The sequence below is a fragment of the Acromyrmex echinatior genome, chromosome 17 (genome assembly GCF_024713525.1).
Source record: "Acromyrmex echinatior isolate Ae372 chromosome 17, ASM2471352v2, whole genome shotgun sequence".
In the NCBI taxonomy this organism is placed as follows: Eukaryota; Metazoa; Arthropoda; class Insecta; order Hymenoptera; family Formicidae; genus Acromyrmex; species Acromyrmex echinatior.
Genome location: NC_141868.1, coordinates 4,368,170 through 4,386,463, shown reverse-complemented (window position 1 = coordinate 4,386,463; position 18,294 = coordinate 4,368,170). Strand labels below are relative to the sequence as shown.

General features: G+C 29.0%; 1 protein-coding gene and 1 pseudogene across 1 annotated transcript; both read right to left on the bottom strand.

Moving 5' to 3' along the window:
* Window positions 1–2,245: 2,245 nt before the first annotated feature.
* Window positions 2,246–6,289, bottom strand: LOC147906854 (ATP-binding cassette sub-family C member 4-like). Its single transcript, XM_087415213.1, has 5 exons — window positions 6,073–6,289; window positions 5,597–5,859; window positions 5,088–5,527; window positions 2,989–3,118; window positions 2,246–2,569 (listed from the first exon to the last, which is right to left on the bottom strand). Exons 1-5 carry the CDS (start codon window positions 6,224–6,226, stop codon window positions 2,360–2,362), a joined length of 1,197 nt encoding a protein of 398 aa, XP_087271339.1. The 5' UTR covers window positions 6,227–6,289; the 3' UTR covers window positions 2,246–2,359.
* LOC147906849 (ATP-binding cassette sub-family C member 4-like) overlaps window positions 6,230–18,294 on the bottom strand; it is an 86,617-nt pseudogene continuing 74,552 nt past the window's right edge.

The window sequence follows — 18,294 nt, the reverse complement described above, 5'->3', positions numbered from 1 at the left end:
ATCGCCGATACTGTTATAGGTTTTCTAAAGCGACACCTTCTTATTTCTCAGGAACTAACTACTTCACTCTTTATTTAATATTACTAACCAAAACATGATCTGTTAACTGTTTAATTAATTAAAAAATTGTAAACGCATAGTTCGTATATTTTTGACTTGTTTTTATATAAAATCAGCTAAAAACGAATTCTATGGATACGAAAATAAAATTCTTACGATTTTCTTTTGCAAATAATGTAAATAATAGTGATTGTATTATTAATAATATTACATCGTTTGAAATTATAATTTCCTAAATTATTTTTATTTATAATATTTTTTCTCTCTTAGTTTTTTTAATACGATTTAATAAATATAAAGTCAGAGTGCAATGTAAACCGGCACATTTGTCTGTTAAACATGAGTTAACTTAATTTTCGTAATGTTGCATTATAATGCCAAATAACTATTCCGGAGCAATGGTACATATAGCATTTAGGAAACTATCGCGTTACATATTTACATCTGGCACAACAGCATAAAGTAATTACACATATAATTTAGCAAAAATGTATAAATTTATATCGAATTGAAAAGGATCTGGAAAATTTTATATACATTTACATGTAGGTATTTTATACAGATAGTTTCTATTAAAAAAAAGAATAGGAATATGTGGTATATATTGTTATATATTACTGTCTACTATATCAGTTTTGGAAGTTATTTTATGGAATGCTTATTTTTGTTTATCTTACGAAAAAATTGATTATTGCAAAATTATAAATAATATTATAAAAATTGTTTATATTATCTGATAGAAAATACTTTTTAGTTAGTATTTATGTATTTAAAGTTTATTTTTATCTTTTGTTTAATTAAGAAATATTGTCTAAAAACAAAATGATATGGCGGTATTGGCGATCTTTCCATAAATGTATAAAATAATATTACCGTAATATTAGAGGAAATCAAAGTTTTAGAATTTCTGGTTGTCACACGGGTTTAACTCTCAACAAGTTAAGAACTCAACCAAGTATTCTCTTTTCACTGTAGATTGCTGATTAAATTGTGAAAAATGTTCTGCATCAAAAACGTATTTGTTACTTACAATGTTATAGTCTGCCCCTTTTTACCGAACATAGTTATGGCAATAAAAAAGACGTTACTTCGTAATTCCATTTTTGCAGACGTGTACTTTAAAACAAATTTCATTAAATTAACTTATTTGAATGTTTGGTTTCAAATGTCTTAAAATTTAGCAATTTTTATTTCTATATTAGAAGGTACAGAATTAAAGCATTTGTTCAATAATAAACATTGTATTATTAAAACATTTACTAAATGAAAATGTAATGATTCTTATTGTTGAGTCAGAATTCAGATTTTCTTGAATCATATAGTAATTTTATGTTATTATTTGTATTTTGTAACATATCTTTTCTAAACAAAATGTTATAAACATGTATAAGCAATTTATGTATTTTATATTTTACATAAAAGGATTTAATTCTATTTTATGTTGTATTACATTTTATTATATTATTCTTTGTACATTATAAATTCTTTTTTTGTATTCTATAATTTGGTATTAAAATACATTGTATGAAAAATAATAAATTGTATGTAAACATGAAAATATTCAAATTCAGCAAGAACAAAGTTAAACATAAAGCCAGTATGATATTTAAAATTTGAAAATGAAGGTTGATGAGGAACAGAACTTTAGCACAATAGTAGGTCTGTTCGCGTTGCTTGCACTTTATGTGATCAGTATTTTCGCTTTCTCTTTCTACGCCTGAATATATATACAATATATATATATAAGAGATAAGTATTTATCATATTTTATTTTGTCATACGCTAACAAGAATAATAAAAAAAATAACATATTTAATCCTAATCCATCTTTACAGTAAATGCGACATATTTGCGTTATAATTATGGGGCAGTAAAGAAAAACTGAAGTTATTAGAAGTTAGCAAATAATACTAAACATAAAGTTATATCTTATCCTCGATTTATGTTTTCTTATGGTTTTCTTTCTTGTTTTACTCTTCCTTTTTTTCGTAAATTTAATCATGTACTAACTGGCATAAGGGAACATGTATAAATATACATATATATTATAAAATTACATACAATGACTCATAGGAAAGAAACAAATATAATATAACTAACTGATTCAAAGAAGGCATAGACGAAAATGAATTTTTAATATTAATAATATATAATCAAACAAATATGATGTTAATTTGCTATAGATATTTTAATTCACGAATTTTTAAAATAATATTTTTAATAGCACGGGTTGATCAGTATATATAGTACAATATATAGTATATATATTTTTAGTATAAGATTTTTAGAAGTAGAAAATCTATAAAGCGGTCTGTTCTGTAAGCGTGGAGTCGCTCTCACACTCAGTATTTTGCGTCGACAAGTTCAATTCACAATGATCATTATTCTTCTCGCAAGCCTTCTTTGCCTGTTCTAAAAGACTTTGCGTCATCTGATTGCTCGTCTTTTCCACTATTTGTGAAAAGTAACCATTTGGTTTGTGTAACAGCTCATATGGACAACCAAATTCCTATTGACATGACAATTTTAGTTATCAAATGTATATAAAGACTCCTCCAGGATATTACAAAATTTTCCAAAAAAAAAGCTTGATTATTCTTTGCATACGTATCATTGAATTTTCAGGAAAAAGTATATTGCTAAATCGATTTTAAACTCTCTGAATAATTTGAAGTAAATTTTCTCTCTAAAGAGTAAAAATTAAGTTGGTCTTGAATAAGAACATCCCAATATTCAATCTTAAAGAATGAATTTTTTAGAATGAGTTTTATTCTAAACATTTCAGAGTTTTGAACTGCTATTAATCAAAATTATTATAAGCAACCTTTTTAGACAGTTCTATAGCAAATATATCTCTTAATTTTGTCTTTCAAAATCAATATTCTTCTTAACCTATTCATACTTTAATTATTAAACGAAAAAACCTACCACGATAGATCCATTCTCCATCACGATGATCCGATTGCTATCTATAATCGTATTCAAACGATATGCAATCGTGATAACGGTGCATTCTTTAAAACTGCTCCTTATTGTATCCTGAATTAAAGCATCCGTGCTAGAAATAGAATTTTAAATTGAGGGATGCAAATTTATAACATGTAAAATTTAGAAATATTTCTCTCTCTCTCTCTCGTATATTGCAAATTATAGGTACAAAATATATACGATTTTAATGGATATGTCTACTAATCTGATTTAATTTGAAAAGATTTGCTTTCTATTAATCTTAAATTTATTATAAAACGAATGTTTATCGTACCCGACTGTAATTTGATGTACCCTTGTAACATACTGTGAAAATACTTTATATTATTCGCAATCATTCGCAAAAAGTAGCAACTTAATAATAGAAAGTTGAATTATTTACATATGGTAATTTATTGCTATACCTCATAACAAATAAAGTCACGTTCATATTATAATAAATTCTCAAAAGTCACATCATAACTTGTGATATTACTGTAAAATCATCAAAGGCTACACCACATCATATCTTGATCTGCTTGTGTCATAAATAAATAACTGTTAATTAATTTGTATAATGATATCACACCTGTAACAAAGCGGATATTCGTACAGTATAATGATTTTACTGTCATATCACACCCGTGATAATGTAAATATTTGCATATCATCATGACTTTGTTGCGATTACTGTGACTTCATTTGCTATGGAGAATTTATTGATATATAATTAATCAATCAAAAATTTATTGTCTTCATCAAATGATATTTATATTAAGGGAGTATAACACCTTTTAATGGCCAAAATCGACCTCATTTTCAAGATTTTTTTTTACATACAAAGAAGTGCGCAATTCAAAATCGGGTCTTTGGGCTTTTTTATTTACATATTAAAGACACTGAACATATTTTTTGTTTTTGAAAAATCATCATGGTTTATAAAATAAACGCCGTCAAAAGAGGCCGCTAGCGTCGCGTATGTCTTGCTGGTGTACACGATTGTGGCTGACTGGAGTGACCTAAAGCAAAAATACAAATTGGTTCTTAATCTGTGATAGTTTGGCTAAGGTAGTACCGGTGGATTTTAAAAAATATCAATTTTTGAGAAAATGGCGCGACTTTGAAAAAAAAAAAATCGAATTTTCGAAAATCTGACATAAAATCGATTGCCAAAAAAAATCTAGTGATTCTTTTTAAAAAAAGGCTAGGTAGTACCATAAAGGCACTCATGCTGAGTATAAAGATATTTGATTTTTGTCGATCGGATAAAAATTGTGGGCGTTGTGATGTACACCAGCTTGAAAAATAGTGTTTTTCAGAAAACGCGTTTTAAGTTTTGGTACGAGAAATCTTGCAATTATTAGCTTATTACCTTAATCGGCAATGCCTGGCCCGTACAATTGTCCTTCCAAATTAAGGTCCTCATCATCTTTGGCCTTTTTATTGGACATGTCAAGTCTCCGAGCTGCTTTAGCTTCCGCAGTCATGGCGCGCTCGGCTGCGCGGATCCGCCGTTCATCGGTTTTTATGCAAAAGTTGTAGCAGGTGGTACCGATCGTTAAGTTAAGAACTTGCATAATTTCCAATATACTTTTTAGGCCATTGTTGAAATTGCAAACAGCAATATTTGCAGCAATATCAACGATCGCCTTGCTGCTGTGGACCCCTTTCGGCGCTATAGACCACAGCACAGAGTTGAAGCTCTCGTTGTTATTTTGAGTATACCCGCCAAGACAGCGGGATAATAAATCGTCAGAACTTAATTCTTCGTAGATAGGCTTGACTGCTTTGAAAACTTCATCCTGAAATACTTGACAAACACAAGAGAAAGGCAGCGAGCTCGGTGAGCGCCCTGAGGCCCTCTCCCCGCGCTAGAGGTAACACACAAGCATAGCTGTTTTCGACGTGAAATAAATTCAAGATCGCTTAGGCGTTAATGGGATCATATTCTAGACATCTTAAAGTATCATTTAAGCCAATAAAAAATTTTTTTTATTTTTTGAAGCCGCAAAGGTGTTATACCCCCTTAAATACAATCTTAAAGAATCGTAAAGACTCACTGCGAATCAATATTGGCTCTGGCTTCATCGAGAACGAGCAAGCGATTGTTTCTCAAGATGACTCTGGCCAGACATATAAGTTGCCTCTGACCGACGCTGAAGTTATGACAGCCAGAGAAGATATCGTGATCCAGTGTGACATCACTCAGCTCGACTTGCCACAACACCTCCCACAGCTTCAAGTCATCGTACTGATTAAACGGATCCAGATTGTAACGTAGACTCTCGGAAAAGAGCACAGGTTCCTGTGGTATAATGGAGATTTTGCAGCGCAGTTCACTGAGGCCCACCGTGCTTGTGTCCCGACCATCGATTTTGATCTCGCCTTCTAGACCTTCATTGAACAAGCGGAAAAGTGCCGAGATCAAGGAGGACTTGCCGGCGCCAGTTCGTCCAACCACCCCAACTTTCCAGCCAGGCTCGATGGATACGTTTAGATTCTGTAAAGCCCGATTACGTGATAAAACACAAATAATGTTTGTAAGAATGAACAGTCGTTTATTTGATACCTTCAAGACTGGTGGATCATCCATATGATATTTCATGTTGACATCCTTCAAGATCAATTGTCCTTGGGATGGCCATGTAGGTGGTGGTGGATTGTCCGAGGTAATAGGTTCTTCCTTAGGAATGTTCGTGTACTGAAGAATCCTTTCCACGGAGGTCATCAATGATAGTGACTCGCTAAACTGTTTTATGGTGTATTGTAGACAAACGATAAGGATCAATGACTGCGATATTGCTAGACCTGCTTTGCTGCCGATTACATTGCCTGTAGTATAAAGAACAAAGAGAATTTGCAATAGTCTGATGATTGAGAAAAAGAATCACACGCTGAAATAAGGATTGAAACATAAAGTTTATTTAATTCTACTAATTAATTTTTTTAAGTTGTAGCCTTTTGCATTTTTGAAATCTTTAGAAAAAAAAATTTAACTCTCCTTAATTAAGAACCTATTAATTAATTAGATATAATATAATTTACCAGTCTCATTCATTGGTATTAGAGAAAAGCAAATGAAAGTGAGGAACAGGCACATTATTAAATCCGCAACGACAGCAAAGGCTACAGCGCATGTTAAAAAGAGATACCACGTGCCGCTGTGACGATCTTGCAACTCATCAAATTGTTTTCGCATTAATTTCTCGATTTCAATGCCGCTGCTTCTGATCGTCGACAAACCATTCAAAGTGGCATTTACGTATGAGAATATGGGACTCTTCAATGAAAACGCAAAAACATATTCAAAAAATCTTCTGAAGAATTTATTAAATTCGGGGAAATGTAAGAACTTAAAAATACAAATTCTTTGGCAGGAGTTCACGAATTTAGATCTCAGGATGTAATATATACCGCACTTTTTTCTAATAACGTGTTACTTGCTCTAATATACTTACTTACGCCTTCGAGACGTTTGAGGTCTTGACCAATCTTCATATAGGATTTCTTAGCGAAGAAAAACAAGATGACTAGTATGGCTATCAATGTCAGCATCCACTGATTAATTATCGCCTCCATAATCATTGTACCACATACTACTCAAAACCTCTTGCCTCCAATATTAGTTTGGAGCCACTCATCCATGATGCCCATATCCTTCGAAAATCTGTTTAAAATTCTTCCTGGAATACAAAAATTAACTGCCTGCAAGAATCGAGAAGAGAAATTACAAGTCTAGGAATCGAAATCGATGTAAGTTCGATAATTTATTAGAATGAAAATGCTCGCAAATTTTCTAAACAAATTAAACAGAGCCACATCGTGGCTTATTTCAAGCTTATAATTAGAATGGCTTTCAATTAATACAATTGGCATAAGTTACATAAATATATTATAATATTTCAAAATAAAATTAATCAATTTTAATCGATAATTTGTAATCTTTAGTAACATGAATATGTGCAAAAAAAGATTTACATCATCGTTACGCTTTACTTTTTTATGGATAGTGATCATTACAACTTAATAATATCACATTTGACAAAAATATTTGTTTTATGTATCCGGAATGAACGTTTTGAAAACTCTTCAAAAAGATTCTAATAATACTTTAACAATTCTTATATTTTAAATTTCTAAGAATTTCTTTAAAAGAAATATCTTCTTCATTTTTAAGTTTTTTTTTGGAATAATAAAATGAGAAATCTTGTAAATTCTATTTCAGAATTTACATCTATCTATAAAGAAATTTAGAAAAGTTACCAACTTTCTCAACACTTCTAAAAAGTCTCAATTCATTTAAAAATTAAAAAAATCTTTCTAAAAAATTTTAAGATTATATAAAAATTATGAAATATTCTAAAAATTACCTGAAAAATATTTTTAAAAATTGTCATATAAAATAATTTTTATGAAGTCTCTATAAAGTAGTTAAGATGACTATCATATTTCGTAACTATTACTCACCGGAAGAATTGTTGTGGAAGAAGGACATACGCGCCTGCAGCAGTTTGAAGAACATGATGTTGTGAAGATTACTTGAAGACTACTCGAGTTCATAGAGACCTTCATGTAAAGAAAGCTGTGAAACAGCGTGGTAGCGATGCAGGCGATGATGCAGAATGTGTATACATATATGGAATCCACAGTGCTCAGCAGGCCGTCCGGGTTCAACGTGAAGATCGATCCAAGAAAATCCAAGACTATCGTTGTACATGTTCAAATTGTTTGACATCACGAGTATTTTCAATACGTCTCACATTCTCCAAAGTAGTCCAGTATGATAGCCAATAATCATTCCCGGTAGTGGCGACTTGACTGATAATGAAGATCATCAGCAGTACAAATAGCGTGAAATTATTGCCACCGTTATGCAGATATTCCTTGTACACTCTGCCGACTACTCTATCGTGCGCCGTCATCTCAGCTTCCGGGATGTTCTCCACATAATCCGAATCATCAATGTCCGAGTGCTGCACGATGGCAAAATAATATCTTATTATCTCTCTTGAATTTATCTCTCTTAATAGATGTAATCTGATGAAGTTAATTTAGTTTAAATTATTTAAAAACAAAGAAAATAATTCTAAGAAAATTTGTAAATATTTGAAAACTACTTAACTTTTTTTAATTTTAATTTAAAACTTCTTCCTTTATTAATTGATAATAATTAGTGAAGGTATATTAGAAATCTTTAATGCGCGAAAATACTGATATTTTTTAAAATTATTTTGTATTATTATTTTTATTTATGTTTTTCTATTTTTATTTTACATTTGTTTTTGTGTTATCTATTTTTATTAAACAAAAATAATATAAAATATTTTCTTTTTTCAGTTTCTATATTTTTTTATTATATTATAATAACGAGTGATCATCTTACAGTGATCGAACTTACTTGTAATCGATAATCTTGATATTCGTTTCGTTATTATGATTCTCTTAGACATTTCCAAAGCTCTTCTCATGTTTTCCTCCTCTTTTCTCTGGTTCAAATTGTCCAACATCTCAATGAAATCTTTATTTGATTGTACTAATTCTTTTTGATTGTTATAATTTCCTTGCATTTTTACGAAACCTTTAAGAAACAAAATCAGGATATTTAATTTAAAAGATATTTAAACTTCATCTTTTATTTAATTATACGTAAATTACATATAAATTAAATGTAAAATTTGAAAGTTTCTTGTCATTTTTTATTAAAAAAAATCTTATTGTCTTTATTAATTTTAATTATAAAATTATCGAATTTTTATGTATTATTAATAAAATAATGTCTATCTTCATAATAATAAGAAAAAAATATAAAAATTATTCATTCAGCAATAATTAAATTTGCTTTTGACATTATTATATCTAAATTCTTCTTTACTTTTAAAACAAATTAAAAAACACACTTTTAAAATTAAAAATTTTTTAATTTAATAATGACAACTAAAGAATGTTCTATGTTACTCGATCCAGTAATGGATGTGATCCGCCCTTTTAAGGAATTGCAGTTGATGTGTGATAAGTATTCTCGTCTTGCCGTAGAGATATTCGGTAATGCACTTCCCATAGAGATGCCTAACAACACGAATATCCACCGCGCTTAAGGGATTGTCGAGCAAATAGATATCCGCTTGTCTATAAACCGCCCTCGCGAGATTAATTCGCGTTCTTTGGCCACCGGACAGAGATACACCTCTATCGCCGACCATTGTCATGTCTCCCTGCGGAAATTGTCGGAAATCCTTCGTCAAGGCGCACACATTTGCTATCTAAAACATTTGCCAATTGATCAAAAAGAAACTTTAAAGAATGTTAAAAATTTTAAAATTAGGAAATATTAGACATTTTTTTTTTATCTGAATGGAATCACATATATAGATTTAAAATTCAGAAAAATTCATAACACTTGCTAAAATATATCTTCTTTTATATTCAGTCACAAAGACGTAATTGTTTAATAATTGATGCGTACGATTTAAAAGATCTAATTATAAAAATTGTTACTAATTACACATAAAAATTCTTTATACTAATGTGCAGGAATATATAAACACTGTACAATATCCGCAACAATTATTTTGGACCATGAAAATTACCTGCATGTATCTAGCCTTGTCGTAGGACTGGCCAAACAATACATTGTCCCTTTATACAACCAAAGCCAGGATTCTTGACTGGCATAGGAGATACGCAAATTCGGATTGTTCGTGAAGTATCCAGTGGATAAATTGTCCGGAAAATTATACTTCGAGGAGCCCTGAGTAAGGATTATGGAATCTGTGCCGGGATTTAATTCCTTCAGTAGTAGATGTAATAGACGATTTGCCGGAGCCTATTGTACCGATTACAGCACACAATTGACCTGGTTTGATAGTTAAGTTGGTATTACATAAAGTCGGCGGCAATTGGCCACTGATTCAATTGGCGGAAACCCGCTGAAGCTTTACATATGCAGGAAGATCAGATAATTTTTGATGTTCGGGCAAAACGATACTGCCATTTCTCGAGATGTACCTGTCTATTTGATTCTCTGCATTAGATTCTTCCTTTGATTTCTGAGATTTAAATTGCAAATGAGGCGTGATCTCTGAGAAGCGTCTCGTATTCACTTCGTCCATCAGCAAAAAATCCTGTAAAAATTAAGCTTACTTCAATAAGTACATGACAATAAAGATATAAGAATGATTGTAGATTTAAGTTTACCATAAATTAGAAAATAACATGATAATTTACCTCCAATCGATTGAATGACACTATTGATTCACCCAGTAGTATTAGCCCTTGCCGAAAATACAACGCGACTAGTTGAAGTATGTTAAAGTATGTCGACATTTCATAGATCACATCGGCAGTCAATTATTTCCCATTAAGACGAACGTTATCAGGGTGAAGTAGACGGTCGTTCAGTGAAGACTATGATGGCCAAATATGTGGCGTGCACATACGACGAGAATTTGATCTCCAATTTTCTGATTACTGACACAATCTGGCTGAATGGTTTCTCCCAGGCCTACATCTTCACCACCTGAACCGAGAATTATCATCTCATAAATTTGTTTTATAAAATTTTTTTGTAAATGATACTTGGATGTTAATATTATATCTTTATTCATCCTCTATATCGTTTAAGAATAAAATAATTCAACTTCTTGAGGATACCTGTGCCGGGATTTAATTCCTTCAGTAGTAGATGTAATAGACGACTTGCCGGAGCTTATTGCACCGATTACAGCACACAATTGACCTGGCTTGATAATTAAGTTGGTATTACATCCTATCCCAATATGAGTTCGCTCATCAGTTGCATTCTTCGGTCGGTCAGTGGCGCAATCATGGTTCTGAGATTCAAGAAGCTCAAAGTCCTTTGTCCTGAAAGGACAATGATTAACAACGTCCTGATGCCGACAAAAAACTCGAGATACCGACTTTTTGTCACATTATTGTTCCTATGATCGCGGTCTGCAAATAAAAATAAAGCCCGATCAGCTTGAACAGACAATTATTTAAGAGCAAGTTTGAAACAAATGAAAAGAAGAGATCCTACGTTTTTATAGTTTAAACTAATTCACGAAGTTGTAAAATGTATATAAATAGCTTATATGTATATATAATCGATAATAGGTTTTCTACGAATTATACTACAAATATTAAAATTTATATTTATCCCACAGAATTCTACAAAAGAGATTAATATAATCCGTTAATTATAAATCTTTTGTTCAAGAGTTCAAGAGTATGATTAAAGTGCTGTTTTTAATTACAGTGGTACATGAAGAATGAGAAGACTGCATGTTTGAGTTTTAAAAGTGGCGGGGTTATGGTTAAATTTTTTATAAAAAACATTTTATCATTTTGTATTTGCCTGTAATTGTGAATTTAAGACTCCTTTAATGCTCTCAATTAAAAATATTAAACAAAAAAAAATTATACTAAAAGATCAAATATTATTATATTGAGACCAGGAATATATTTTAAAAATTTGTACCTTAAAACGACTGAAGCAAATGAGACTTAATGTAATGCCAAACAACGGAATGAAATCGAATATGTATATGATGTTTTCTTGCAAATGTCTGACGCATGTTGGATAGTATATGAAGTATATAAGAAAGCCCCATATGGCCAAAACATATAGGTAAGAAAGATATATCCTAGGTTGTCCACAAGGATATTCGAACATGTACAAATTGAAAAACGATCCAATGATCAATAATGGCGCCAGCGCTCTTTCTAACGTCTCTACCATAGTTTCCGAGTCGTCGACTAGTATTTTAACTGAATTAGTTCTTGCTGTACGAGGCACAATCACGTTTTAATATTTTATACAAGATTTTCAGAAATAGTTTTCGCAGTTCCTCTAGGAACTTTGTGGAACTACACTGTAGATATGTACACTGGGAGGTAACGTACGTAAATGCCGTTTAATCAACAAGTGTTGGACAACAGACTATTGGACATACAGATAATCTAGATTAGATTGCCTTTCTTTTCACGGAATTTTTATTTATGGATACGTAGATTGAGGCCACTAGATATGGATCACTCATTTTCACTGAAAGAATAATTCATATTTCATATTTTATATTTTTATAAACATTATATTATGGATTTTATTTCATTTCAGTACTGTTTGATACGTTTTAATGTTGATTAAATTACGTAATGACAATTATTCACAATTAGACTCCATGTACTTATTGCGAATTAATTTACCAAATGTTTTATCTTTTTGGGATAATTTTTTCATCTAAACATGATAACTTTTTTCATTAAATCTATTGCTACTTACTCCTGTAAAAGCCATAAGGCAATTCTTATGATATTACACTTTCTATAAATTTTTTATATATCCTACTTTATGTCTCACGTTTTGTTAGCGATATTAATAAAATGTACTATTGCTAATAAATAAAAAAAAATTGACACTTGAAAAAGACAAAGCAAATGTTAAAGAATTTTGTGATATGCATTATTTGATGTATAAAAAATACTATAATTATTTAAATATAATGTGTGATCTCGAACTAGTGCCTGATCCGCATTTAATGCTTTTACTCTATTATTACAAGGTACGAATAATTCTAACATTTGGTCTTTATACTAAGTACAAACGTGCTTAATGGATGTTTTTTACTTACATGGCTTCTAACGATACATGGCGACTTAAGTTGAAGCTGACAATTTTAATAAAATATTTAATGTATTGAAGATATGTGAAATTATAATGCTCTTTGTAATGTAAAGATAAGTACAATTATTCTTATAATGATAATATAATTTATTAATGTAAACATTATAAATATGGTATTTATTTTCGTAAAGTAAAAGGTTTAAACTAAATATGCTGCAAATGTGTAAAATTTGATTTCGGTTAATTGTTTTGACTTCTCTTTTTTATAATTCACTGTAATAATTTAGACATATTATTATAATAAACACGCACCATGATATCATAGGAATCGTCGTATATTCTGTATCTATACATATGGATGGATTGTAAAATGATAAAAAAGAAGCTAATATATAAAGATATGATGAACTTATTACGAAGATATAATGAACTTATTATGAGATATAATTAAATTATATTTTATGTAATGTAAATTAATGAAAAATGAAATGAATAATATAAATATAAAGGAAAGTCGATACTGTTATAGGTTTTCTAAAGCGACACCTTCTTATTTCTCAGAAACTAACTACTGCACTCTTTATTTAATATTACTAACCAAAACATGATCTGTTAACTGTTTAATTAATTAAAAAATTGTAAATGCATAGTTCGTATATTTTTGACTTGTTTTTATACAAAATCAGCTAAAAACGAATTCTATGGATACGAAAATAAAATTCTTACGATGTTCTTTTGCAAATAATATAAATAATAGTGACTGTATTATTAATAATATTACATCGTTTGAAATTATAATTTCCTAAATTAGTTTTATTTATATTATTTTTCTCTCTTAGTTTTTTTAATACGATTTAATAAATATAAAATCAGGTGCAATGTAAACCAGCACATCTGTTAAACATGAATTAACTTAATTTTCGTAATGTTGCTTTATAATGCCAAACTATATCGAAGCAATGGTACATATAGCATTTAGGAAACTATCGCGTTACATATTTACATCTGGCATAACAGCATAAAGTAATTACACATATAATTTAGCAAAAATGTTTTACATCGAAGAATCTGGAAAATTTTATATACATTTACATGTAGGTATTTTATACAGATAGTTTCTATTAAAAAAAAGAATAGGAATATATTGTTATATATTACTGTCTACTGTATCAGTTTTGGAGATTATTTTATCGAATGCTTATATTTGTTTATCTTACGAAAAAATTGATTATTGCAAAATTACAAATAATATTATAAAAACTGCTTATATTATCTGATAGAAAATACTTTTTAGTTAGTATTTATGTATTTAAAGTTTATTTTTATCTTTTGTTTAATTAAGAAATATTATCTAAAAACAATATGATATGGCGGTATCGGCGATCTTTCCATAAATGTATAAAATAATATTACCGTTATATTAGAGGAAATCAAAGTTTTGGAATTTCTGGTTGTCACACGGGTTTAACTCTCAACAAGTTAAGAACTCAACCAAGTATTCTCTTTTCACTGTAGATTGCTGATTAAATTGTGAAAAATGTTCTGTACCAAAAACGTATTTGTTACTTACAATGTTATAGTCTGCCCCTTTTTACCGAACATAGTTATGGCAATAAAAAAGACGTTACTTCGTAATTCCATTTTTGCAGACGCGTACTTTAAGACAAATTTCATTAAATTAACTTATTTGAATGTTTGATTTCAAATGTCTTAAAATTTAACAATTTTTATTTCTATATTAGAAGGTACAGAATTAAAGCATTTGTCCAATAATAAACATTGTATTATTAAAACATTTACTAAATGAAAATGTAATGATTCTTATTGTTGAGTCAGAATTCAGATTTTCTTGAATCATATAGTAATTTTATGTTATTATTTGTATTTTGTAAAATATCTTTTCTAAACAAAATGTTATAAACATGTATAAGCAATTTATGTATTTTATATTTTATATAAAAGGATTTAATTCTATTTGATGTTGTATTATATTTTATTATATTATTCTTTGTACATTATAATTCTTTTTTTGTATTCTATAATTCGGTATTAAAATACATTGCATGAAAAATAATAAATTGTATGTAAACATGAAAATATTCAAATCCAACAAGAACTAAGTTAAACATAAAGCCAATATGATATTTAAAATTTGAAAATGATGGTTGATGAGGAACAGAACTTTAGCACAATAGTAGATCTGTTCGCGTTGCTTGCACTTTATGCGATCAGTATTATATCAGTATTATAAGAGATAAGTATTTATCATATTTTATTTTGTGGTACGCTGACAAGAATAATCGAAAAAATAATATATTTAATCCTAATCCGTCTTTACAGTAGATGCGACATATTTGCGTTATAGACTCACTATAAGATTCACTGCGAATCAATATTGGCCATGGCTTTATCGAGAACGAGCAAGCGATTGTTTCTCAAGATTGCTCTGGCCAGGCATATGAATTGCTTCTGACCGACGCTGAAGTTATAATCAGAGAAGATATCGTTGTCTAGTGTTACATCACTCAGCTCGACTTGCCGCAACACCACCCACAGTTTCAAGTCATCGTACTGATTAAACAGATCCAAATTGTAACGTAGACTCTCGGAAAAGAGCACAGGTTACTGTGGTATAATGGAGATTTTGCAGCTCAATTCATTGAAGTCTATCGTGCTTATATCCCGATCATCAATCTTGATCTCGCCTTCTGGACCTTCATTGAACAAGCGGAAAAGTGCCGAGATCAAAATATAAAACAAAATATATAACAAGTCAATAAAATTAACTTAATCTTTTTCATTTGTAATCACTTGAAGTTTTCACAGCAAAATTTGTAATATATATTTTTTTAACATTTTTCATTTAAAAATTATAATTATTAATAATCTACAAATTGATATTATTATACTTTTTGTCAGGTATAATGATACTATTCTTTTTGTAAATGTATAATATATTTGCAGATAAAATGTTGTGTGATCAATTATTCACAAATAATTTCCTGTCTTTAAAGTTTGGAGATCTGTCCTAATTTAAAACCTTTTAAGTTTTAATTTTTGTAACAAAATCGAAATATTTGTTTTTGTAATGTTTATGTTGTAATATACAATATTGTTTCTATTTGTTATATTAATTTCAAAAATATGACAAATGAATATTTGGCCATCTTTCTCAATATAGGTATGACCTTCAATGTCTACCAATAACACGTTTGCTAGTACAATATTTATCACGGAATAACGTGTCTTTTGAGTGATCTTATTTCTTTTAAAATATAGCAGCTGGATAAAAAATTTTTTATACATAATTATGCATAAACGATTGTACACAATTTATAACCGTTACAAATAAACTACGTATAAATTAGTCATGTATAACCGTTTATGTATAATTATGTACAAGAATTTTTTTATCGAGCTGCTATATTTTAAGAGATAAGATCATTCGAAAGACATATTATTCCGCGATGAATATTATATCAGCAAACGTGTTATTGATAGTCATTGAAGGTCATGTCTATAATGAGGAAGATATTAAGATAAAGATAAAGTAATGATACATTCATTTGTCATTTTGAAATTAATATTACAATTACAAACAATTTTGTATATTACAATATAAATATTACAAAAACAAATGTCTGAAAATTGCTATAGAAATTAAAATTTCAAAAGTTTTAGATTAGAACAGTTTAAAGTTTAAAGAAGAGAAATTACTTGCGAATAATTGATCTGTTCCCATTTTACCTTGCAATTTTCATTTATAAAACAAATAAAAAAAATGGTGCTATTATGTATTATAAACAGTATAATATAAATTTGTAGTCATTATAATACTTGAGTATAAAAATTAAATATTTAATATATATATATGTGTGTGTGTGTGTGTATGTATGTATATATACATTACAAATTTTGCTCCAAGCGATTATAGAAATAAAAAAACTCAAGTTATTTTTATGATGACTTGTTATTTTATATTTTAAATGTGTTAGATTCCACATATTTCTACATGAAATTCTAGAACAATAACTTTGTTCAGCTTTCAAATACTTTTGAAATATATTATAATACATATTCCAAAGATCTTTTGCGCTGAACACAATGTTATTGATAGAATTTGCATAATTTGTCAAGATTTTGTGTAAATGTGGAGATAAAATGACAAAAAATAACATTTTTTTGTAATTTTAACATTTTTTATAGTAAACAATATTAAGTGAAATAAGCTGAAATGTTTTAACACAAATGTTTATAAAAAAGAAGCAAATTATTTTTAATCAAAGTGAATCTTGATGTTCAATAATATTCATATATACAAATGACTATACAAATACAATTATACAAATACAATTTTTTACAATAAAATAAAAAGTTGTTTTGAAAGTATGTCTACGGAAACAGTTATAACCTAATAAAAATAAATGATACGATCATATCCTAAAATTTATTTGAAAACTCTTGAATTGTACTTTTAGACCCGATAAACTTTATTTAGAAACAAGATTTTGTTTTGCTGTAAAAGATATTGAAAACAGTAAAAAATGCCATTTTTTGCCCATTTTATCACAATTTACTCAAAATTCTGATTACACAAATTTTACCAATGGCATTGTGTTTACTAAGAAAAAATTTTCGGGATATGTACATTGTACTTCGGAGAAAAAGAAAAGTAACTTTTTATCGAACAGTGTAATAAGCGTATGCAAACAACTGATAATGATAAACAATAAACGTGCAAGATAACAAACTCAATGCGATGCACTATTTATTTAAGCACTAAAGGAAACTTTTCAAATAATTTCTTAATTAATTACAATTAAAATCGGACTTTAAAGGACTATTTTATTTTTGCCTTGTCTCTTATTTATTTCTGCATTCATTTTTAATATATGAAGTACTTTTCTTATTACAACATGTATATATATATATATATATATATATAAAATGGCTGCCAAAATTAATAAATAATTTTATTGTATTGCCGAAATAAAGAACAAATAAAGATCTAAAGCCGGTTCTTCTTCGAAGAAAGTTCTGGTGCAGTAAGTTGAAATAAAATAGACTTTTTCACTTCAATTTATTGTACCAGTGCATACTAATTACTTCAAGAACGAATAGACCTGTATAGACGTACTTAATATATTCTATTATGTTCTTAAAATATTATGTTCTTAAATTAAATATAATAAGGATTTTAATTTATAATATAAACTGAAGAACACAAATTGATAAAAAACGATAACGAAATTATATTTGCTAGCTTGAAACTTTTAATCATTCATTGTATATCGTAAATACCAGTGAGCAAATTTTTTTACACAAAAAAATTTTGATTGTTACGACTTGCCTCTGAAACATCTAAATCTTTCACTTGCTCTTCTATTGTCTGACAATGAACACTAAAGAGGTCTTCCACATCTATGAGTACCATATTCATATCCTTAAACTCTAGATCGTTCAATGTATCCAGTGATTGGTAATCGGTAACTTTGTATCTGTCATCTATCCATTTAGATATTTTTCCAGAAATATTTGCAGGATAATCACTATCAGACTCTCTTGACACCAGCTTTGAGATTTTCTATGTCCAGAAACTTACCCACATGCTTCGTGACTTTCGGTCTAAAATATTCAATATATCT

Excerpts from the sequence above, each read along its gene's own strand:
- LOC147906854 (XM_087415213.1), bottom strand. The coding sequence starts at position 6,226 with ATGCGAAAACAATTTGATGAGTTGCAAGATCGTCACAGCGGCACGTGG. Across the intron at positions 5,860-6,072 it reads AATACCAATGAATGAGACTG|GCAATGTAATCGGCAGCAAA; the intron begins GTAAATTATATT and ends TTTATACTACAG. Across the intron at positions 3,119-5,087 it reads AGAGCCAATATTGATTCGCA|CACGGATGCTTTAATTCAGG; the intron begins GTGAGTCTTTAC and ends TTCTATTTCTAG.